This window comes from Natator depressus, chromosome 14 (assembly GCF_965152275.1).
Source record: "Natator depressus isolate rNatDep1 chromosome 14, rNatDep2.hap1, whole genome shotgun sequence".
Classification (NCBI taxonomy): Eukaryota; Metazoa; Chordata; order Testudines; family Cheloniidae; genus Natator; species Natator depressus.
In genome coordinates this window covers 40,603,006-40,627,284 of record NC_134247.1, presented here as the reverse complement: position 1 = coordinate 40,627,284, position 24,279 = coordinate 40,603,006, and the positions used below count along the sequence as shown (strand labels likewise).

The following is a 24,279-nucleotide window of genomic DNA, read 5'->3' as shown; positions in this document are numbered from 1 at the left end:
CAGGCCCTGCTCCATAATTGCGTAAAGGTCCGAGATCTTTGCATTATTGTGAGAACTCCTGCAGCAGGAGCCAAAATCCACTTCCCTTCCATAAATATGCACGGGTGGGCAGTGCCGTGCTAGTCACACTGCACTGGGAGTAGGCAGGAGGAGATCAAAAAACCGGTGGGCTTAAAAAGAAATTGTGATTTCGTCTTTTGTAAGAATGGCGTCGTTTTTCAGCCAATATCACGATTTTTGGGGGTCTGACCCATGATTTTTGAAGTGTTGGGGTGACAATACCACTCTCTATGTGTGAGTATTGTTCCTGCTAACACACTTAAAGGCCCATGGTCTGGTTTTCCTCTCACAACAAGTCCACACTGGTGTAGACAGTTCAAAGGGTTCCAGTGAGATTACTTCTGGTTTACACCAGGGTGAGGGAGAAGATAATGACCCCGGAAACCCAGTCGAACTCTTCCTCATTTGTACTGGGGTCAGGGAGAGGGGCACCAGATTGCAGAGATTTTTAACTCTATGGGAAGTTAGACAGAGTCTACAAGAAGGCAGGCGTGAGGTTGGCTGGGTGACCTCACTGAGCATTCCCATCCCAGACCATATCTGCATTGCTTTCACTTTTAACTTCCACTCTGAATCTGGTGGGTATTTAATGCAAAACGAAGGAGACTGGCAGTGGGAGAAACTAAATGCTAGTTTATTAATCCAAAGGACGAACAAAGACAGACTCCATTCCCCACCCCCAGCCCAGCTCGGGGGGTACTTTTCGGTTCCATCCCAGCACAGTGCCACGCCCAACTCTCACAAGAACCAAAAACAGAGCCACACGTATAAATGATAGAAAAGTGGTGAGAAGCCATGAGAGACACTGGGACCCCATCACAAAAGGAAACACTCTGAGAGCAGGGAATCCAAAGATCTCAGGAAGGAGGGATGAGTGTGGGGTGAGTAGGGCAGAGACAGTTTCTCTCGTCCCCACACAGGACACCGCGGCAGATGGGGAGGGGGTGACCGGCAGGCCTCTAGGGCTCCTCATCTCCCTCTGGCCTCAATGCTAGGGGTTGGCCTGGTTTCAAGGTTGCCTAGGTCTGTTGACATCCCTGGCTCCCTTCTTGCCTGTGCCCAACCTCAGCACCTCAGCAATAGGGGGACGCTGCCCCCTCCCCCAATCATTTTTGGGGTGTCGTTCATGATCCTTTAGATTGCAGGGGAAGCTTCACACAACACTCATAGGTCAGGTCTAGTGTCTCTCTGGCTCTGGTGCAGCGAGTTCACAGTTCTCAGCCTCAGCCGTCTGCCTCTGAAGAGCAAACCCAGCCATTTCCCAGCTCTGTTCTCCTCACCTCCCACCCTCTTCTCCTCTTGACGCTGCAGCTTGGTCTGCGCTCGCAACCTACGTCACTTGTGAAACTCCACACCCCAAGCGACGCAGCTGTACCAACCTAACTTCTGGTGTAGACAGCACTACGGCAACAGGAGGACTTCTCCCATCGACGTAGCTGCCGCCTCTTGGGGAGGTGGGTGACCTACGCCGATGGGAGAACCCCTCTCATTGTTCCACGTAGCGTCCCCCTCCAAGCGCAAAAGCTGCATCAGTGCAGTTCCGCCGCAGCAGCCTCTGAAGGGTGGCTGGGCCCTAAGTCACGTCACTGCAGGGGTCAGGCCGTGATTTCATTCCCCGTTTCCATCTCTGCCTCTCGGACGTGACGTGAGCTGGCACCCTCAGTGTATGTGCTGAGACATACAGACCTTTGCCATTCTTCAAATAAAACAAAGTTCACATCACAAAGGGTAGAATACGGTTAAAATAAAATACAAAAGGACTATTCTGGCATTCATTAAGTCCTCAATAAATCTGAGCTACATCTAAACTAAGCTAATATCAAAGTCTGTGACCAAACAGCCTTCTGGAATAGAGAAAAACCCACACTCCAGGGCGGGCTATAAAACACTTTTACATTCAAAAAGTGAAATATCAGAGAATCTGAAGACTCAAAATCAGGAAAATAAATATAGCCATTTTCTTCTGAAATGGCTAAACCAACTTCACTTCTTGCCCAATAATTTGGTTGTATTAATTACAAAAGTTTTAGCATCATCATAATAAAAGAAAGAAAAGAAAACAAAAGCAAAAAAACTTCCCATCTACAAATGATCTGGACTAGCCCAGAAAAAGTCTGGAAGCAATTTCACCAATAGATGGAAACAGATCAGAAAAGTCAAACTGTGCTTTGAGGTTCTTTGGGATTCCTCCCTTCCCCTCCCTCGGAGGTCTGTGACACTTTCTTCTCCAGCCCTCCGAAGTCTCATGGAGGATCATAGAAATCAAAACTGATTCTTAAGCATCTAGAGCCAGGGACACGGTGGTAAATGATACCTTAGGAGGCAGAGGGGTAGAACGGGGACAGGATAAAACTCTCCATTGCTGGAACAGAGGCTGCTGTGTCGAGAGTGGAACATGACAGTGATGGGGGAAGGAGGGAAACCCTTGGACTCACCCTATTGCCCTGAAATAGCACAGAAGCTAAAACACGACATTTTGCTATCCCTGCCCTCACTTTTTTAGCATCTGTTTAGTTCTGCTCCCTAAGGGAGAAAAATATACAAACACTCAATGCTTTTCAGCACGGCCTGGAGTAATGTGAGACTGGCTGGGAATGAGACAATCCGGCCCCAAAGGGGGAACTCAGGGACTAACGATCACTCTGCTCATGGCGAGGATCAGAATAGATAATATACTCAGGGTCAGTGTGACTAGAAAGAGTGTTGGAGAGTCAGAGGAGACGTGCTAGGTAATCCCAAAAATTTTCCTGCCATAGACAGACGTTCAGAGGCTGATGCTGTGGAGGCAGAGGTGGGATCTCCAAGCCCTCCAGCCCCTCCCAGTGCTGCTGTCTGAATGCAGTGGGGGCAGGGAGAAGGGGCAGAAGGGAAGAGTGACGAGAGGCAGCACCTCGCTACCCCTGTGCTCTCCCTCGCCTCTTAACCCATCATCCCCGAAACACTTGATAGTCCAGCACCCAGCTCCCCTGCTTCCCAGCTCCCCCAGCCCAACCATTCAATCCCCAGTGTCCTCCCCAGAAGCCATCAGCCTGTTCCCTCAATATTTGATCCCCCAGAGCCCAGTGCCCTGGGGGATTCAGGGAGGGGAGGAGTAACCAGCCCCAGGGACACTACCCCTGCAGGAGACAGTTCCAGGTAAGTGGGGGAGCCCAGCCCAAGGGGTGGTGGAAGATGGGAGGTGGGGACGGGTGTGTAGAGTGAAGGTGAGGCCTGGCCCAAGTGTCTTTCTCCTCATCTCCATGGCATGGGGATCCCGGCTGGGAGGGGAAGGGAGAGGTGGGAACTTCAGCCAGGCAGAGGGAGCAGCTGGAGGAGTTTCTCTCTTTCCTTTCCCCCCTGTGGCCCATCAGCTCAGCAGCCAGTGCTGTAGCAGGGAGAAGGGGCTGATCAGGGCTTCTCCCTCTCTTCCTGGGGTTTGCTTAGACCAAGCAGAACCAGAGGGTCACTGACTAGCTGATGATCAGCTGCTGCTGGATCCTCCTTCCAGTGATGGGCAGCTGGGTCCTTGGGAGCCAAATGCTCCTGAAGTGTGTGGGAATGAGGAAATTGATAACTATGGCTTAGTCAGAGCCCTGAGAAAATTTCCGTGCTGTGTGGAGGAGTCTCTCATGTCCAACATTGTCTTAGCTCCACTTGGAGCATTTTCCACACTGAGAACATCTCAGAGGTTTCCTCCCTATGTAGATTTGCGGGTGCCTGATACTCCGGGAGCACCAAATGAACCTTCCCCCCCATTCAAGCTCTCTCTTTTGTGTGGATCACTAATGTGTGAGCTCAGATTGAACCTCACACCTTTGTGGATTCTCCCATGTTTAATGAGGTTTGATCTCTGTGTGAAACTTTTCCCACAGTCCAAGCACTTATGGGGTCTTTCTCCCGTGTGGGTTACCTGATGTGTTATCAGGCATGATCTTTGTGTGAAACTTTTCTCACAGTCCAAGCACTTATGGGGTCTCTCTCCTGTGTGGATTCTCTGATGTAAAACAAGGGCTGATCTGTTTGTGAAACTTTTCCCACAGTCCAAGCACTTATGGGGTCTTTCTCCTGTGTGGATCCTCTGATGTGTTATAAGGGCAGACCTCCACCTGAAACATTTCCCACAGTTGAGGCATTTCTGAGGTTTGTCTTCGGTGTGAATTCTGTGATGTGCAACAAGATGAGAACTCCCAATGAAACTTTTCCCACACTGCAGGCATTTATAGGGTCTTTCTCCCGTGTGGGTTCTCTGATGTTGAGTGAGTTGTGAGCTGCACCTAAAGTTTTTCCCACAGTCCAAGCACTTATGGGGTCTCTCTCCTGTGTGGATTCTCTGATGTGTGATAAGATCAGACTTCCAACTGAAGGAGTTCCCACACTCGAGGCATTTATAGGGTCTGTCTCCTCGGTGTATTCTCTGATGCCTTGTAAGGGATGATCTCTGTATGAAATTTTTCCCACAGTCCAAGCACTTATGGGGTCTCTCTCCTGTGTGGATTCTCTGATGTGTTATAAGGCCTGACTTCCAAAGGAAACTTTTCCCACACTCCAAGCATGTATAGCGTCCCTCTCCTGTGTGGACTGTCTGATGTGTAACAAGTGCTGATCTCTGTGTGAAACTTTTCCCACAGACCAAGCACTTATGGGGTCTCTCTCCTGTGTGGATTCTCTGATGTATTATAAGGGCTGACTTCCAACGGAAACCATTCCCGCAGTAGAGGCATTTATAGGGTCTCTCTCCTCTGTGGATTCTCCGATGGTTAGTAAGGTTTGTGCTGTTACTGAAGCTTTTCCCACACACCAAGCATTTATATGCTCTCTCTCCTGTGTGGACTGTCTGATGTCTAATAAGGTGTGATTTCTGCATGAAACTTTTCCCACAGTCCGAGCACTTATGGGGTCTCTCTCCGGTGTGGATTGCCTGATGTGTAACAAGGCCTGATCTCCATGTGAAACTTTTCCCACAGTCCAAGCACTTATGGGGTCTCTCTCCGGTGTGGATTGCCTGATGTGTAACAAGGCCTGATCTCCGTGTGAAATCTTTCCCACAGTCCAAGCACTTATGGGGTTTCCCTCCTGTGTGGATTCTCTGATGCATAATTACTGCTGACTCCCCACTGAAATGTTTCCTGCACTCGAGGCATTGATAGGGATTCTCAACCGTGTGGTTTCTCCCATGGTTATTAAGATCTGAGGAGTTATTGAAGCTTTCCCCACAGTCCAAGCATTGAAGGGATTTCTCTCCAGTATGGATTGTCTGATGTATCACAAGGTGTAATCTCAGAATGAATCCTTTTCCACACTGGAGACAGTGGTAGGATTTCTCTTCCTTGGGATTTGTCTGCTGGGCTGTGGGATCCTTGTCTTCTCCCCCACATTTAATAGATTCATCCACTTTCTTCTTTGGGTGGTATCCCAACAGCCTCTCTGACCTGTGCCAATTTCCCCAGGCTGCTACCTGTTCCCAGCACTGGGAAAAATTCCCTTCAGCTCTTCCCACAAAGGTCCCCTGTGGTTCCACTTTCCCAGGGACTTCCTCATGATGATTCCCTTCCTCCTTCTCACTCATTGTCACATCACCTGCTGGGAGAGAGAGACAATCCAGACAGGAGTCATTGTGCTGGGGAGAAAGAGGAATGGCACCGAGGGAAAACCCAACACACTCAAGTTGCAAAGAATCAGCAATTGGATTCTGCCTCCAAATCCCACCTAAACACTCACGCAGAAGGACAGTTGGGAAGGAAACTCCTGCAGCTAACAGGATGGGTGGAAAGACATGAGCAATATCTACTGACTACAGCCCTACTCTGGCTGAGATGAGGAACAACTGAGGGCTCTTACTCACACCACATTTCTGGGATTCTCAACTTTTTCCTTAATTTTCCCGATGGTTTGTCAGTCCTCACCTGTGCGGGTGCCTCTCGGGATCTCTCTTTCATCACAGGCCTGGAGATCTGGGACCCACGGCCCTTCCCCTCGTTCCAGCCGGGCGATCAGGTCAGGTTTGGGAAATGGAAATCCTGCGCAGGGGGTGAAGTCAGACCAGATCAGGTTGCATGGAGGATTGGGAGTGTGTCTGTCACAAAGGACAATCCATGAGTGGAACCTGTCCCCTGCTGTGCTGGGAGAATAAGGAATCCAAAGGGACAGGAACATGGTCACTGAGCCCCCTTGGGAGCCGCAGATGCTTGGGGAGGTGGAGAGAATTTTTACACCCTCGCTAGGAGTGTGCAGGATCTGTGCACTCTGGGGCCCTTGCTGATGCACACACAGCTCTGGAGTTACCCCTGCAGAGCCCAAAGCCCTCCCCAGGGCTGGAGCTAGTCCCAAGGAGGGAGGTGAACAGGGATTCTGTGTTCAAATGAGAAACAATACACACAGGACAATACATGGCTTCTTGGCCTTGAAAGCTGGAATGGTGGGGAGGGTTTAGCATCTCCGTTTTGACACTCTGGTCCCACTGGAGGGGGTTTGGAGATGCAGGCCTCTCTCACACGGCAGCTCTGGACTATGGAACCCATTCCCCTGCAATCTAACTGACCAGGGAAGAACCTGACCAGAGTCAGAAATGCAGGCCCGAAACTTTCTAATAACCGAGGGGACAGGGATCCCTTACCCAGCGAGGTCACCGTCTCGTAATTCTCCTGCATGACGTCCCTGTAGAGGGCTCTCTGAGCGGGGTCCAGCAGAGCCCCCTGCCCCTGGGTGAAATACACAGCCACCTCCTCGAAGGTCACCGGCATCTGAAACAACAAGAGTCCCCCCCTCAGCGCCTGCTGCCCCAGCCACAACCCCACTGGTCACACGGGAAAGGAAGAATTAAAAATAAACATCTTGGAAGCTCTGCGAGGCTCAGAAAAGCACAATCCCACCCACCCCCTGTTCAGAGCAGCCAGGAAGCTTCAGAGGATGGGGAGAAGGTGAGAGCTCCTTGTCCCCCCCAGCGCACGGAGCAGGGCAGAGTCTTCTCATTTCCCACACACCTGCCAGCCACAGGCTGATACAGGAAGCAGAGCTCTGAGCCGGGGCCAGGGACAGGAATCCTGACAGCTTCTCTTCGTATTTCACAGCAGCCCCTCGCTCGTGGGTGCAGGCTCCAGCACTGGGAGTCTGGAAAATGTTCCCAGGCCTGCCAAGGGGGGTGTTTCCTGGTTCAGAAATGTGGGAATGTTTCCCCCCTCCCAATAGGCCAGCTCAGAAAATCAACAGGTTTATCACACCCTGTCTCCTCCCTGCCTCTCCCTCCACCCGCCCAGCAGCTCCCTGAAAAGCCCTACCTGAGCTGGCTCCATCACAGCCATTTCCCTGCCCTGCCTCCTGGGTCGATCTGGAGCGAAATGTGGATGTGATTCCTCAGCCTGTCAGGGCGAGAGGGTCAATTGGGGAGGGGCGGTCAGAAGGGGCTTGAGTCCATTTCACACCCCGATTCCCCCCAGGCTCGTTCCCTGCAGACAGATCCTCTGGACTCTGCCATGCTGGGAAGAAACCCAGTTAGTTTATTACCACCCAGGCCAGGCCCCTCCCAGCAGAACTAAGCCCCCCAGAGCAGTTTTAAACTCTCCCCGTAACAGTATCTCTGTGTCAAACTCTAGAAAAAGAGCAGAATCAAAGGAGCCACTTCGAGGGATTGCCCTACAGTGTAGTGCAGTCGTCACCAACCGGTGCACCCTGGAGCCTCTGAGAGTCAATCGCGATCACCGGCCGCTAACTGTCCGGCGGTGCAGCGGGGCTAAGCCCTGGCCCCATGCCACTCCCGGAAGCAGCCGGCATGTCCCTATGGCAGTGCAGCCCCTGGGGGGAGGGGGCAGGGGGTCTCAGCTCCCTGCTCCTGTCTGCAGGCACTGCCCATGCAGCTCCCATTGGCCGGGAATGGGGAACTGCGGCAAATGGATGCTGTGGGGGCGATGCCTGCAGAGAGGGGCAGAGAGCGGAGCTATGTGCCCCCCCGCCACATACAAGGGCCTCAGGGATGTGCCGGCCGCTTCCAGGAGCAGCATGAGGTCAGAGTAGGCAGGGAGCCTGCCTTAGCCCTTCTGCACCACCGCCCGAGTTAAGCGTCACTGGGTTGGACCCTGTACCCCGCACCCCCTCCCACACCCCAGCCCCATCCCAGAGTCCCCTCCCATAGCCTGCACCCCCCACCCCCTCCTGTACGCCAACTCTCTGCCCCATCCCAGAGCCGCCTCCTGCACCCAAACTCCAGCCCAGAGCTTGCACCCCTCACATCCTTCTGCACCCTAACCCCCTGCCCCAGGCTCAGCCAAGAGCCCCCTCCCATACCCCAAACCCCTCAGCCCCAGTCCAGAGCCTGCACCCCCTCCAGCACCCCAACCCCCACCTCAGCCCGGTGAAAGTGAGTGAGGGTGTGGGAGAGTATGTGATGGAGGGAGGGGGGATGGAGTGGCGTGGGGCCTCAGGGAAGGGGTAGGATAGATCCCACGTTGCACTTCAATTCAAAAGTTGATCTCGTGCATAAAAAAGGTTTACCACTGATGTAGTGTAACCCTCTCTAGCTCCCCTCCAAGTAATGCTGTATTCAGCAGAGTTAGGAACTGCATTTTCCTCTCTCAGCTCCTCCCCTTGTTCCCAGGAGAGTCAGTCTGCCCAGGGGGATGCAGGGAATGGACCCGGGCAGGTCTGGGAGCTGGGAATCTCCCTCCCCACTTCCTGCTCCTGCTGCCCCTTCCAGTCTCTCCTTTCTCCCTCTTTATCATCTTCCCTCTCCCTGGGAGAGCTGGTGACTGCCTCATTGACGTGGGCCTTTGCTCTCATTAGGCAAATCGGCCACGGCCACTGCTAACAGGGGTTTGAATCTGTCTGTGTCTGTGAGGGCAGCAGCTCTGGGACTCGCAGACACACAGGGAGCCCCCTCCCCATGTAGGCCAAACTCCCCAGCAGGTCCACGAAAGGGGCCCTTTGTGCAGAGTTACTTTCCTGCCTACCCCCAGCCCTTTCCCCCAGGTCTCCCCATCACCTGCAGGCTCAGGTTCAGGAGCTGGTGTCAGCAGAGCCCCAGAGGCTGGTTCCAGTCGCCGGAGAAATTCCCCACCTTGGCTGGGCACAGAGGGGCTTTAACAGAGGTCTCTCCTCTGCTGGGTAAGAAGCAGCTTCTCATTTTGGGTTCCCAGGTTTAAATGCAGGAGGCAGCTTCTGATCCGGGGAGCTGCACTCCAGGGCTATAACAACATGAGCAGGGAAGAGACAGACAGACAGACACACACACACACACACCTGCCTTCTCCTCTCCCTTAGCCATATCCGGAGCCCTCTGGTGGCAACACCTGATGAATGAGCTGCCTTGGACTCCCCCTGCAGCCCCCAGGGACAGGCAGGTGCAGGCTGATCTCATTGGCCCATCCGCACTCACCCCCTGCCATACCCAGCAGTGACTCTGGTCTGACACCGGGTGTGGCTGAGATCTGAATCCTGCACAGAAATCAGTCCAGGGCCTTGGGCAGCCCGGGCAACCCTGAACAGTCAGGAAACAGACTCCCAAAGGTCATGAGTTTGTCTTTTATTAGAAATCAAATAAGAAGGTGGGAGCAGGGTGTGTGTATGCGGGAAGGGAGGGGGTGGCCCGTGGATATTTGCCTTGGAGCTTCTGAGCCGTGAGGGCAGGGGGGCCAATTGTGGGACTCAGCGGGGGCTTCCCCCCCCAGGAGTTTCATACAGGAGTTGTGCTCCCAGGTACAGCTCGAAACTACAGCACAGCTAGTCAGTGCAGAATGAGAGTCAGTATTTTGTTGACAGACAGAGGCAGGGTGATTAACATAAGACAGTGCTGGTAATTGCCTGTAAAACTTTTTCAGAAGGTGGGGGTGGGGGGCAGGGTGTTTTAAGAAAGCACGAGGAGGACTCCGAAGAAATACAGCCAAGCTCTCTGTGCCAAAGTTTACTCCTAGGGGCATTTTGCGCCAAAAAATTAAAAATTCTGCACACAACATTGTAAAATTCTGCAACTGTTATTTGTCAAAATAACACGACATAATCACGCCAGTTTCAATTGTTTTGGTAATTTATTTCAAAATACCTGTCAACAAGGATGTCTGTAACAATACAGACACACAGAAATTCCCTCAGGAGCAGAGAGTTAAAGAAACCCCTACGACACCCCAGTTCCTGTTCCTCTGCCCCCTTCCCATCCCACCCCACCCAGGCCCAGCCAAGGGGCCGGACACCCACAGCTCCTCCCCCTCAGAACCCAGCCATGCTCCCCCCAGCCAGTACACCTGCACCCCCTTCCCCCCAGAGCCCAGCCACAGGGCCCCCCCTTGCCCAGATACCTGCACCCCCACACCCCAGAGATCCAGAGGGAAAAACAGCTGGATGCTCGGTCACAGCTTGCATGGGGATTCCTGAGCACCACCCGCTCCTTCCCTTAGGACATGCTGGGAACTGCAGCTGCCAGGAACCCTCTAGCTCCCTCTCCCACCACCCAGCAGTGACTTCTCTGTGTGAGCTGGGCTCTGTGGAAGGAAGGAAATTCTGCACACACAACATTTAGTTTCCCAAAAATTCTGCCTTGCGCAGCGGCCCAGAATTCCCCCCGGAGTAAAGGCTACATTCAGAAAAGGGGGTGATTTGGGGGCATAGGTGAAAAGAAGGGGCCAAAACCCAGGGAAGGGCTAGCGGTGGTATAGAGAGGTTCCCACTCGACCTGTAGTACTCATGTGGATTTTAACTGGAAACCATTTTGTTTTGTCATTTTTTGTTCTGAGATAGAGAAAAGGAAGGAATGAGAAAGTGTTGTAGGAGTACGAGGAGAGGCTGAGGGAGCTGGGATTGTTTAGTCTGCAGAAGAGAAGAATGAGGGGGAATTTGATAGCTGCTTTCAACTACCTGAAGGGGGGTTCTAAAGAGGATGGAGCTCGGCTGTTCTGAGTGGTGGCAGGTGACAGAACAAGGAGTAATGGTCTCAAGTTGCAGTGGGGGAGGTTTAGGTTGGATATTAGGAAAAACGTTTTCACTACGAGGGTGGTGAAGCACTGGAATACGTTACCTAGGGAGGTGGTGGAATCTCCTTCCTTAGAGGTTTTTAAGGTCAGGCTTGACAAAGCCCTGGCTGGGATGATTTAGTTTGGGATTGGTCCTGCTTTGAGGAGGGTGTTAGTCTAGATGACCTCCTGAGGTCATCATATTCTATGATTCTATCAGGTGTGTTCATGCTCAGATTCTTCGGGTTGCAGCTGGACCCAGGCGAATTCCAGAACAAAGAATAGAAATGGCATCCTCTGAGTCTATAAAGTTGACGATTGTCATGATTTGTATTATTCACTTGGTACCATCTGTGCGCACAGCACAGTTCAGAATATGCCAGTAAATACAATCCCTGAGCCAGTGTGTATAAAATGCGTAGCCCTGGATAAGATGACTCTGCTATTTAAGTAGGAAGTGCATAGTTATTCAGCACACGTTAAGATCTATGAGTGGAGGTGATGTTTTACTGGATTAAGGACTAGATTTGACCCTCCAACTTCCTTTCAAGAGGAAGAGCTGCCCAGAGCTCCTGGGCCTGTTTATTTTCCTTTCCTGCCTGCCGTGGCCTTGAGACACCTCAGAAGGCTCATTTTTTCCCCCTCAGCTTTAAAATCTGGAATTTTCCTGGTGTTTGGTTTTAAATATTCTCCTGTGAGAACTGCAACTTAGTCACTGTACTGTCGTGTTGAAGAGCCTTCTGGAAAGTAACTAGCCCTTAACCAAAAGTGAAAGCAGCATTGCCAACTCTCATGATTTTCTCATGAGCCTCAGGAGAACGATTCTTTTCCTTAAAGCCCCAGCTCCTGGAATCAGGTGGAGATGTGATGATTTCAGCCTTCCTTCTTAAAGAAAAATGAAGTTTCTCGCCCTTGTGGCTGTGGAGAAAGCTTCAAAATGAGACCCTAGTACACCCTAAAGGCTCAAAAAGCAGAAGGCAAATAAAAAACTCCAAATCTATTATTTTTAGAGCCAGTCTCACTATTTTGAACATTTGGAGTTGGCAATACTGGGAAAGGGACTTTAAAGTCTCAGTTTCACTCCTGTTTAGAGTCAGCTTCAAGTTATTATTTGTAGTGGGGTAACATGCCTAGAGCCCCAGGCACCTGCCGTATAAACTCACGGGGTCTTGCCCTAGGAGGATGGTTCCGAACGTTAAATGATCTATTCCAAACTTGGTGAACGGCAAAAAATGGTGATAGGAACAAATCCAGATTTTTCTACAATTCTTTCAATTGTTGTATTCAAGAGTTACTAAAAAACTCAGAATAGAGATTGAAATTCCCTTAAGTGACATGACACAAGCTTAGATCATGTTAGTATTAGAGCTGAGTGGGTCTAATATTTATTTCATTCTCTTTTTTTAAAATGTAAGAATTAGATCTGGTGAGCCTGTCAGCTAATTTCTATGATATTATCTGAAAAAACCCAAGAGTTTTTTCTAACCTAAGTAGCCCCTGGAATCACAGTTAAAGTTGCTCCCCCACCCAAAGTCTGAAATGCCCCCCTGTGTGAGGGGTTAGTCCCCTGCCCACTCATCCCCCAACGCTTGTTTGACCAGATCGAGGGAAAAACAATTCCCGGCTGCCTTGTACCTCTCCCCACCCCTCTGCCTTCTCCCTGCCCCCGGCTCTCCCTTCCCCAACCAGTCTGCGCTTGCTCTCACAGTCCCCCTCCAGCCACCTCCTTTCTCCTGCATCCCCCCATCACCCCTGCCCCTCCCATCCTGCCCCCCGCATCCCTGTTCTCCAGTCCTGCCCACACGTCCCCCTGCATCTCTTTATCCGCAGCCCGGGGGCGGGTCTCTCTTACCTTCCCTCCGAGCGGGGCCCCCCGGGGCAGGGAAGGGGCCCTGGCCGGGCTGGGGGCTCTGCCCTGGGAGAGGCTCCCGGGGAGCAGCGGGCAGGGCCCGGCTGGAGGTTCCCCTCTCCCGGCCGCAGCCCGGGCTCCGGGCTCCCAGCACCAGCCGTCGGGGCTCGGGGATCTCGCCGGGAGCCAGAGTCCCCGCAGCGGCTGCGAGTCACTTCCTGCGGCCGGGCCTGAGCCCCGCGATCCTCCCCCCAGAGCCGCCCCCCAGCCGCTCCTGGGTCCTAGCGATCAACATACCGCGTTGCAGCGTTTCTGGTCACAGGCTACAAGCACGGCTGAAGAAGAGGTGGCGTTGTGTGGACGGGCTGAGCCAGACGTGCAGGAGACACAAGACAAAGGGAGAGAGAGGAGAGAGCAGAACTAAGGTGGGGAAGGAAAATGATGCGTGAGGAGAAGGGTGACAGCACAACCCCAAGTCACATGCCAGGGGTGGTTCAGGATTTAGCCAAAGCTGGTTCCCCCTCTCTGGTTAGCCCTGCGCAGGTCGTCTTTCAGCAGCAGGATGATGAGAGCCCAATGGTGCCATGCTGGGCCTCAGGAGACAGTGGGTGTGAGACACCCCAGGGTACAGTCTGTTGAACTGCTTAGTTCTCCATCCCAGGGCATCTTTCACACCGCTTCCCCCTTCCAACAACAAACCCCTTCAGGCTCTTCTCCCACACAGCCACCAGCCTTCAAAGTCACTCCCAGCTATACAGGACTGAGTGCCACTCGCCAGCCACTCATGAAGTAAACTACAGAGCAACATAAACCAATTCACTAGTCCCAGCCTTGCACCCCAGAAATGTGAGTCTTGTACTGCCCAGTCTGTGCACTGTGCTGTCCAAGCTCTTTAATTCGTTTACTCCCCACAAAGGATGCTGGTCAGGCAACAGCCTTGTTATCTCAAGTGAAATTCCCCAAACACTTCGACGAAAACACACTGGTTTGGATAAAACAATAAAACAAGTTTACTAACGAGAGAAAGGTAGACTGTAAGTGGTTACAAGTGATAAAAGTGTAAAAGGTCCAATTTGATTACAGAAAAAATAAATGGTCAACATGCATTTTAAATCCTACATTTTATCAACCTAAGTAAGATGTGAAGCAAACAGCTTTTCTCACCCCACCCGATGTTGCAAACAGTTCTTAGTAACCAGGCTGGATTTCCTGGGTACTAAAGAAGTAAAAATGGAGGCTACTCTGTATTTTTATATCACTCTCCTCTTTGAGGTTTGCCAGCAGGCGGGAGGTGGGGGTGGGGGGAGAAGGCAGGTGACAATCAGTCTGTGGGGCAGGTGAGCGTCCAATCATCCTTCAGGTGAATAGTAAATTTCTTATTCACAACTCCCCTGCTAGTGAATGGCCGGTTAAGCAATCAATGGACACTTAGCACCTGGCTCTGAGGAGCTAATCTTTCAGATTTACAGAGCACCTGACCCTGAGGGTGTTTTTCAGCTTTACGGCATGTTTCAGTAACAAACATATAGCAAAATACACAATGTTAATACACACATTTTAACAGGACAATAATATTCAGCAAAAAAAAAAAAGGGGCGGGGGTGTGAGAAAACCTGTATTTGTGCTGGAAATGGCCCACCTTGGTTTTCATGCACGTTGTAAGGAGAGTGGTCACTTTGGATAGGCTATTACCAGCAGGAGAGTGAGTTTGTGTGTGTGGTTTTTGGAGGGAGGTGAGGGGGTGAGAGAACCTGGATTTGTGCAGGAAATGGCCCACCTTGATTATTATACACATTGTGAAGAGAGTGCTCACTTTGGATGGGCTATTACCAGCAGGAGAGTGAGTTTGTGTGTGGTGGGGCGGAGGGTGAGAAAACCTGGATTTGTGCTGGAAATGGCCCAACTTGATGATCACTTTAGATAAGCTATTACCAGCAGGAGAGTGGGGTGGGAGGAGGTATTGTTTCATGGTCTCTATGTATATAATGTCTTCTGCAGTTTCCACAGTATGCATCCGATGAAGTGAGCTGTAGCTCACGAAAGCTCATGCTCAAATAAATTGGTTAGTCTCTAAGGTGCCACAAGTCCTCCTTTTCATTCAGCAGACAATGACTTTTTATATGATACCTCTCAAGGCATACTTTGCACAACATTTATCATTTTGCAAAAGTGGTGACCGTAATAGTTTAGAGCAGTGGTTCTCCAATTTATTTCATCGCCCCCCCCACCCCTTATTTGTTTCTGTCACAGTTTAAATCCCCAACCCCAGCTCTGAAGGCAGAGCAGAGAGCAGCGGCTGCTGGCCGGGTGCCCAGGTCTGAAGGCAGCACCATCGCCAGCAGCAGCCCAGAAGTTAGGGTGGCCATGTGAAAAGTGATATTCACCAATATCGCTGTTCACAGCAGACTTATCACCCCATTGCTACCCTGACTTCTGCGCTGCTGCTCCACTTGGGGCTGACAGCTGGAGCCCCCTGCCTCCAGGTGAGGGATTGTGTGGCGGGAGGAGAGCCCGAGCCTGGGTAGCAGGGCTCCATCTGTCCCCTTTATCCCCACCTCCCAGATGTGCACGGCCCTCCTTCATCTCCCCCAGCCACCCGGGGCTGCTAGCCAGTGCTCTCTTAAAAAAAAAAACCCACACAGGTCACGCCTCCCTTGACATATTCCCGTGACTCGCTTGGGAGACGTGCCCCATAGTTTGAGAACCACTGGTGTAGATAGTCGTAGTGGGGACTGGCAGCCAAGATGGTAACACTTGCTCCTTTTTGTCCCTGGGATCCCCAGAGAAAACATCCAAGCAGGAGAGCGAAGCAGATGCCATTAACATAAACCTTGCAAAATACGTCAGTGATTTCAGCTCAAATATTCCCTCCCTGGCCATTTCCACAATCTTTCAGCCCCTAGCCCCAGTGATTGCAATGGGACTGAGCTAGAATTAGGCAGGTGGTGAGATTGTCAGAACGGGCACTGGGCTGAAGCCCAGCTCAGTGATCAGAATCGCTTTAGCACAATCTCCTGCAAACAGACCGAGAGGCCAATGGTCTGATTCTCCCCTTACAACAACTTCACGCAGGTGTAGACAAGTCACATGACTCCCCCCTTGCACCAGGGGGAGGGAGAGGAGGATGAGCCCATGACCCAGTCAGACTCTTCCTGGGGTCGGGGAGAGGGGCACAATTTTTCAGTGAGTTTTATCTCTACAGGAAGTTTGAGGAGCCTGTGACAGGGTAGGGGTGAGGTTGCCTGGGTGACCTCACTGAGTATTTCCATCCCAGACCACGTCTGCATTGCTTTAATCTTTCACCTTACCTCTGCAGTTGGCAGCCATTTCATGCAAAACAATGGAGACTGGGAGCGGGAGAAACTAAATTCTACTTTATTATTCCAAAGGACAAGCAAAAGGCCGACTCCTCTCTCAATCCCCAGCGCAGCCCAATTCTCCACCCAACTCCCCCATGGACCAGCAAGAGAGCAACAGCTACACATTGGGAGAAAAGTGCCAAGAAGCCGTAAGAGGCGCTGGGAGCCCGTCACGAAAGCAAACCCCCCGAGAGCAGGGAACCCAAAGAGCTCAGGTTAGAGGGATGCAGGTTGGGGTGAGTAGGGCAGAGACAATCACTATCATCCCCACACAGAACTCAGCTGTAGATGGGGAGCGGGTGACCAGTTGGGCTGTCAGGCTCCCCATCTCCCTCTGGTCTCCACAATAGGGATCAGCCTGGCTTGAAAGCTGCCCAGGTCCTCTGACATCCCTGGCCTCCTTCTCACCTCTGCCCAGACTCGTCCTCTCAGCAATCAGGAGACGCTGCCCCCTCCCCACAACATTCCTCTTGGGCGGGATTCACAGCATTATACAATTCAGGTAGGGCTTGACCCAACATGCGCATGATAATCCCTGTCTCTCTCCTGCTCTGATGCAGCGAGTTCACAGTTCTCAGCCTCGGCTGCCTGGCTCTCAGCAGCAAACCCAGCAGTTTCCCAGCTCGATTCCCCCCACCCGCTAAATCCCCCAATCTCCCACCCTCCACCCCTCCTGACTATGTCCCACATCCCTGCAGGGATCAGGCGGTGACTTCCTTCCCCATTTCAGTGTCTGCCGCTGGGAGAGTGAATCTAGCTCGCACCCTGAGTGTTTGCGCTGAGGGATACTGATAATTGTCATTGTTCAAAGAAAAAAAATCAGTTGACAAGGGGTAGAAAAAGGTTAAAATTTAATTGAAAAGGAGTGTTCTTGCAAATCAACATTTGTTTCATGAAGCCCTTAATAAATCTGAGCTACGTCCTGGCAGACTAATCTAACAGCCAAGTATGTGACCAAACAGCCTTCGGGAACAGAGAAAAAGCCACCACACAGGCTGGGCGATAAAACATTTTCACATTCATAATGTGAAATCCCAGAGAAGCTGGAGACTCAAAATCCAGAAAATGAGTGAACCCATTTTCTTCTAAAGGGGCGAGACCTGCTTTACTTCTCGCATCATTATTTCGTCGTGTTACTTACAGAAGTTTTAGCATCATCATAATAAACCAAAAACTCACAAATCAGCTTCCCAACTACAAATGATCTGGACTAGCCTAGACAAAAACTGAAAGCAATTTTACCAAGAGATGCAAACAGGGCTATGAGATCAGAAAGGTCAAAATGTGCCTTCAGATTCATTTGGATTCCCTTCCTGGTTTGTGATACTTCCTTCTCCAGCACTCAGGGCTCTGACTTGGGATCACAGACATCAGACCTGTGATTCCTAAGCCTGGAGAGCCAGGGACATGGTGGTAAGTGACAATTTGGGAGCTGGAGGGGTAGAAAGGGGACAGAGGCTGCTGTGTCGAGTGTGGAGGGTGACAGTGCTGGGGGAAAGAGGGAATCCCTCGGACTCACCCCATTGCCCTGAAATTGCACAGAGGCTAAAAGACCACATTTTACTGTCCTGGTTCCCACTTTTTTAGCATCTGTTTAATTCTGGCCCATAAGGGAGAAAATGTACACACACTAAATGCTTTTCAAGTAATGTGAGACTATCTGGGAATGAGACAATCCAGTCCCAAAAGGGGGAACTCAGGGACTAACAATCACTCTGATCATGGAGGGGATCAGAATAGGTAAGATGCTTAGGGTGAGTTCGTCACACTCTTGGAGTGGTTCACAAGTAGGAGTGCCAACCTCCGGGCAAAAGGTTGTACAAAAGGTCCCCCCCCCCCCCCCGCTCTCCTGCTGGTAACAGCTCAACTTAAGTGATCACTGTGGTTACAGTGTGCATGGTAACACCCATTTTTTCATATTCTCTGTGTATATAAATCTCCCCACTGTATTTTCCACTGCATGCATCCGATGAAGTGAGCTGTAGCTCACAAAAGCTTATGCTCAAATAAATTTGTTAGTCTCTAAGGTGCCACAAGTACTCCTGTTCTTTTTAATAAACAGTTTCCCAAAAGTCTTTTCGGGGTACCCAGATTGTCTCCGGGGAGCTCCGTTTTCTATCCAGGACACTTCTCTGGAAGAGTCCAAACAGCCCAGAGGTAAAGGATCTTTCCTTGAATCCATACTTACAGCTTCTTCTCACACAAAAAAAGGCTGACAGGGTCACTATCTGCATGGGTTTCTCCTCTGATGACAGATAGTGAGGAACGCATTTTGATTCTTTGACCGCCGATCCTCACGCACAACGCCCACTTGCTTTGAAATTAGCTCTTTTCTGTTCAAGTTCTTCATTTGCATTCCACAAGACTTCTTCCTCGTTTGATGGGTTATTTCGTTACGGGGTATACAGTGTGGAAATGTTCGCTACTACATTATAACACCATATAGTTAAGTGAAAACAATGCAAGTAACATCCCACTAGTTGTCATGTAGTTTAAACACCAAATACACTCTTATACATTTCACAATCACTTTGATGTATCCTAATACACAAGTGAATTAGCCTAGGGGTCTGGCACCTGTTCTGCCAGGGTCAGAGTGTTTACACCAGGAAATGTGGTGGAGGGTCACAGAGATGCACTGGCTAATGCCAACAACAAGACCATTGTGACCAGCCCTAGTCAGGGCACTGAGAGAATTTCCCCCATGTATGGAGTTAGCGCGACCTGGAGCATTGTACACACTGAGACCATCTCAGAGGTTTCTTCCCTGTGCAGATTTGCAGATGCCAGATACTTTCCAATATCTTACTGGCTACACAGTAAGATAAGTAAGAAGATCTGAGATAAAAGATCTGAGATCTGAGATAAAAGGATCAGGTCCCAAGAATTTTTCAAGAGATTTTTGCAGCCTCTCGTGAGCAGAGTGAACAATAGGCTTTTGCAGTAAGCTTGGGTGAACAATAGGCTTTTGCAGTAAGCTTCTATATCCTAAACGTCACAGTTAATTAATTACAAGGATTAACATAAGGTAATTATTGATAAAGCAGTTCATAGACAGTTAACCAGAAATTTAAAAGAGACAAACAGACAATGACATTATTACACCCAAGTTTCATCTAAATGTTAATATTTCCTGTTGATCTCTGACTTAACAGAATACAGCTCTAGACAGGAACCGTTTGTTTACATTGTTAACTTCTAACAAGATAAAGGTAAACATAGGTAAACTATGGTAACATCTAACAATATAAAGATTTCAGAGTAGCAGCCGTGTTAGTCTGTATCCGCAAAAAGAAAAGGAGGACTTGTGGAACCTTAGAGACTAACCAATTTATTTGAGCATAAGCTTTTGTGAGCTACAGCTCACTTCGCCGTATGACAATATAAAGGTAAACATATGTAAACAAAGGTAAACTACTATAGTTACCATCTTCTTCCAGATCTTTAACAATCAAAGTTTACATTTTAAAGTTCTAGTCTATATAACGTTGAATGGCCCTAATTACCATTTCCACACTTTTCAAACATGTCTCTAAAAGTTGAATCTGGGTCAATTATTCTGCAATTTTCTTAACTCTTTCTGGCCATGTGTCACAGAAGTTTAGATCCTGTGTGGATTCTCCCATGTTTAATGAGGTGTGATCTCTGTGTGAAACTTTTCCCACAAGCCAAGCACTTATGGGGTCTCTCTCCTGTGTGGATTGCCTGATGTGTAACAAGGGCTGATCTGTTTGTGAAACTTTTCCCACAATACAAGCAATTATGGGGTCTCTCTCCTGTGTGGATCCTCTGATGTGTTATAAGATATGATCTCTGTGTGAAACTTTTCCCACAGTCTAAGCACTTATGGGGTCTCTCTCCTGTGTGGATTGCCTGATGTTTAATAAGGTCTGACCTCCATATGAAACTCTTTCCACAGTCCAAGCACTTATGGGGTCTCTCTCCTGTGTGGATTGCCTGATGCTTAAAAAGGTCTGACCTCCATATAAAATATTTTACACAGTCTAAGCACTTATGAGGGCTCTCTCCTGTGTGGATTGCCTGATGATTAACAAGGGCTGAGGTATTTCTGAAACTTTTCCCACAGTCCAAGCACTTATGGGGTCTGTATCCTGTGTGGATTACCTGATGTTTAATAAGGTCTGACCTCTGTATGAAACTTTTCCCACAGTCTAAACACTTATGGGGTCTCTCTCCTGTGTGGACTGCCTGATGTTTAACAAGGTCTGACCTCTGTACGAAACTTTTCCCACACTCCAAGCACTTATAGGGTCTCTCTCCTGTGTGGATTACCTGATGTTTAACAAGGTCTGACTTCAATATGAAACTTTTTCCACAGTCTAAGCACTTATGGGGTCTCTCTCCTGTGTGGATTGCCTGATGCCTAAAAAGGGCTGATCTGTCTCTGAAACTTTTTCCACAGTCTAAGCACTTATGGGGTCTCTCTCCTGTATGGACTGACTGATGTTTAACAAGGTCAGACCTCTGTATGAAACTTTTCTCACAGTCCAAGCACTTATGGGGTCTCTCTCCTGTGTGGATTGCCAGATGTTTAACAAGGTCTGACCTACGTATAAAACTTTTCTCACAGTCCAAGCACTTATGGGGTCTCACTCCTGTGTGGACTGCCTGATGTTTAATAAGGTCTGACCTCCATAGGAAACTTTTTCCACAGTCTAAGCACTTATGGGGTGTCTCTCCTGTGTGGATTGCCAGATGCTGAACAAGGGCTGATCTCCATGTGAAACTTTTCCCACAGTCTAAGCACTTATGGGGTCTCTCTCCTGTGTGGATTGCCTGATGTTTAACAAGGTCTGACCTCTGTATGAAGCTTTTTCCACAGTCTAAGCATTTATGGGGTCTCTCTCGTGTTTGGCTTATCTGATGTGTAATTTGTGCTGACTTGAAATTGAAACATTTCCAGCACTCAAGGGATTGATAGGGTTTCTCTCCTGTGTGGCTTCTCCACTGGTTATTGAGGTCTGAGCCATTACTGAAGCTTTCTGCACAGTCCAAGCATTGAAGGGGTTTCTGTCCAGTATGGATTGTCTGATGTGTCACAAAGTGTGATCTCAGAATGAATCCTTTCCCACTTTCGAGGCACTGATAGGGTTTTTCTTCCTTGGGATTTGTCTGCTGGGCTGTGGGATCCCTGTCTCTTCCCCAACATTTATTGGATTCATCCACTTTCTTCTTTGGGTAGTTTCCCAGCAGCCTCTCTGATCTGTGCCAATTTCCCCAGGCTTCTCCCTCTTCCAAGCACTCGGAAAAATTCCCTTCAGCTCTTCCCACAAACGTCCCCTGTGGTTCCACTTTCCCAGGAACGTGCTCATGACGATTCCCCTCCTCCTCCTCACTCCCTCGCTCATCACCTGCTGGGAGACAATCCAGACAGGAATCATTGTAATGGGGAGAAAGAGGAATAGCACCAAGGGAAAACCCAACACGCTAATGCTGCGAAGACTGAGCAATTGGATTCTGCCTCCAAATCCCCCCCAAACACTCAGAGGGAAGGAAAGGTGGGAAGGAAACTCATGCAGCTAACAGGATGGGTGGAGAGCCGTGAGCGATATCTGCTGACTCCAGCCCTGCTTTGGGTGAGATGAGGAAGAACTCAGGGCTTTTACTCACACCACATTTTTGGTATTCTCAACATTTTCCTCCATTAGCCAGATGGTTTCTATGTCAGTCCTCACCTGGGCGGGCGCCTCTTGAGATCTCTCTTTCCTCCGAGGCCTGGAGATCGGGCACCCACGGCTCTTCCCCTCGTTCTAGCTGGGTGATCAGCTCAGGTTTGGGAATGGGAAACCCTGCGCAGGGGGTGAAATCAGACCAGATCAGGGTGCATGGAGGATCGAGAGAGTGTCTCACACGGCAGCTGTGGATTATAGAACCCATTCCCCTTCAATCTGACCGACCAGGGAAGAACCTGACCAGAGTCAGCAATGCAGGCCCTACATTTTCTAATAACCGAGGGGACGGGAATCCCTTACCCAGCGAGGTCACCGTCTCGTAATTCTCCTGCATGACGTCCCTGTAGAGGGCTCTCTGAGCGGGGTCCAGCAGAGCCCCCTGCCCCTGGGTGAAATACACAGCCACCTCCTCGAAGGTCACCGGCATCTGAAACAACAAGAATCCCCCACTCAGGACCTGCTGCCCCAGCCACAATCCCACTAGTCACGGGAAAGGAAGAAAAAAAAATAAACATCTCGGAAGCTCTGGGAGGACCAGAGTAGCAGAATCCCACCCCCACCCTGCTCAGAGCAGCCAGGACCCTTCAGGGGCTGGGGAGAAGGTGAGAGCTGCTTGTCCCCTCCAGCACAGGGAGCAGGGCAGGGTCTTCTCATTTCCCACCCGCCTGCCAGCCACAGGCTGATACGGGAAGCAGAGCTCTGAGCTGGGCACGGGGACAGGAACCTTGACTGCTTCCCTTCGTATTTCACAGCAGCCTCTGGCTTGTGGGTTCAGACTCCAGCACTGGGAGTCTGGAAAATGTTCCCAGCCCTGCCCAAGGGGGTTGTGTCCTGTTTGAGAAATGGGGGCGTGCCCCCCCCCCGATCAGTGGCCCTGCTTCATCCTGTGTCTTTCCTGCCCCTCCCCCTCTACAACATGCCCCCTGCAGCTCTCTGCAAATCCCCTACCTGAGCTGGCTCCATCACAACCATTTCCCTTCCCTGTCCCCTGGAAGTCTGGACGATCTGCAGCGAAATCTGGACGTGATTCCTCAGCCTGTCAGGGTGAGAGGGGTGATGGGGCGAGGTTACAGAAGCGACGTGAGTCCATTTCACACCCCGATTCCCTCCAGGCTTCCTCCCCGCAGACACACGCTCTTGACTCTGCCATGCTGCCAGGTCAGGCCCCTCCCAGCAGAACTAAACTCACCGGGGACACTTTTAAACCCTCCCAGTAAGAGCATCTCTGCGCCAAATGCTGGAAAAAGAGCAGAATCAGAAGAGCCACTTTGGGGGGTTCCCCATGACACTATAGTGTAACCCCCTGTAGTTACCCCCCATCTCCCCTGCTAGTGCGGTGCTCAGCAGAGTCAGCAACTGGCTTTTCTTCTCTCAGCTCCTCCCCTTCTTCCCAGGAGAGTCAGTCTGCCCCGGGGGTGCACGGAATGGATCCAGACAGGTCTGGGACCTGGGAACCTACCTCCCCACTTCTTGCTCCTGCTGCCCCTTCCAGTCTCTCCACTCTCCCTTTTTATCTTCTTCCCTCGCCCTGGGAGAACTGCTGACTGCCCCATTGACGTGGGCCTTTGCTCTCATTAGGCAGATCAGCCACTGCCACTGCTAACAGGGGTTTGAACCTGGCAGTGTCCATGGGGGCAGCAGCTCTGGGACTTGCAGACACACAGGGAGCCCCCTCCCCTTGTAGGCCAAACTCACCAGCAGGTCCTGGAAAGGGGCCCTTTGTGAAAAGTCACTTTCCTGCCCGGCCCCAGCCCTGTCCCCTGGGTCTCTCCATCACTTGCAGGCTCCAGCTGAGGAGCTGGTGACCAAAGAGCCAGGAGATGCCCCAGGGACTGGTTCCAGCCACCGGAGAAAGTCCCCACCTAGGCTGGGCACAGAGGGGCTTTAACAGACATCTCTCCTCTGCTGGGTAAGAAGCAGCATCTCAATCTGGAGTCCCCGGTTGAAATGGAGGAGGCAGCAGCTTGTGACCCAGGGAGCTCAACTCCAGAGCGCTGATAACATGAGCAGGGAGAGATGCACACACCAGCCTCCTCCTCTTCCTTAGCAATAACCGGAGCCCTTTGGTGGCAGCAGATAAGGACGAGTCTCCCTGGCCTGCCCCTGCAGCCCCCAGGGACAGGCAAGCAGACGCTGATCTTTTTCACTTGGAGGGTGGTGAAGCACTGGAACGGGTTACCTAAGGAGGTGGTGGAATCTCCATCCTTAGAGGTTTTTAAGGTCAGGCTTGACAGAGCCCTGGCTGAGACCATTTAGTTCGAGACTGGTCCTGCTTTGAGGAGCGGGATGGACTAGATACCTCCTGAGGTTCCTTCCAACCCTGAGATTCTATGATCTCATTGGCCCATCCACACTCACCTCCTGCCAGAGCTAGCAGTGACTCGGGTCTGACAATGGGTCTGGCTGAG

The 24,279-nt window shown here is 50.8% G+C and overlaps 1 protein-coding gene across 1 annotated transcript; it reads right to left on the bottom strand.

The window, feature by feature from the left end:
• Positions 1-478: 478 nt before the first annotated feature.
• LOC141998586 (uncharacterized) lies at positions 479-22,910 on the bottom strand. Its single transcript, XM_074971458.1, has 5 exons — positions 22,820-22,910; positions 22,172-22,298; positions 21,875-21,988; positions 19,815-21,553; positions 479-5,140 (listed from the first exon to the last, which is right to left on the bottom strand). Exons 1-5 carry the CDS (start codon positions 22,841-22,843, stop codon positions 3,737-3,739), a joined length of 3,408 nt encoding a protein of 1,135 aa, XP_074827559.1. The 5' UTR covers positions 22,844-22,910; the 3' UTR covers positions 479-3,736.
• Between the last annotated feature and the right edge of the window lie 1,369 nt (positions 22,911-24,279).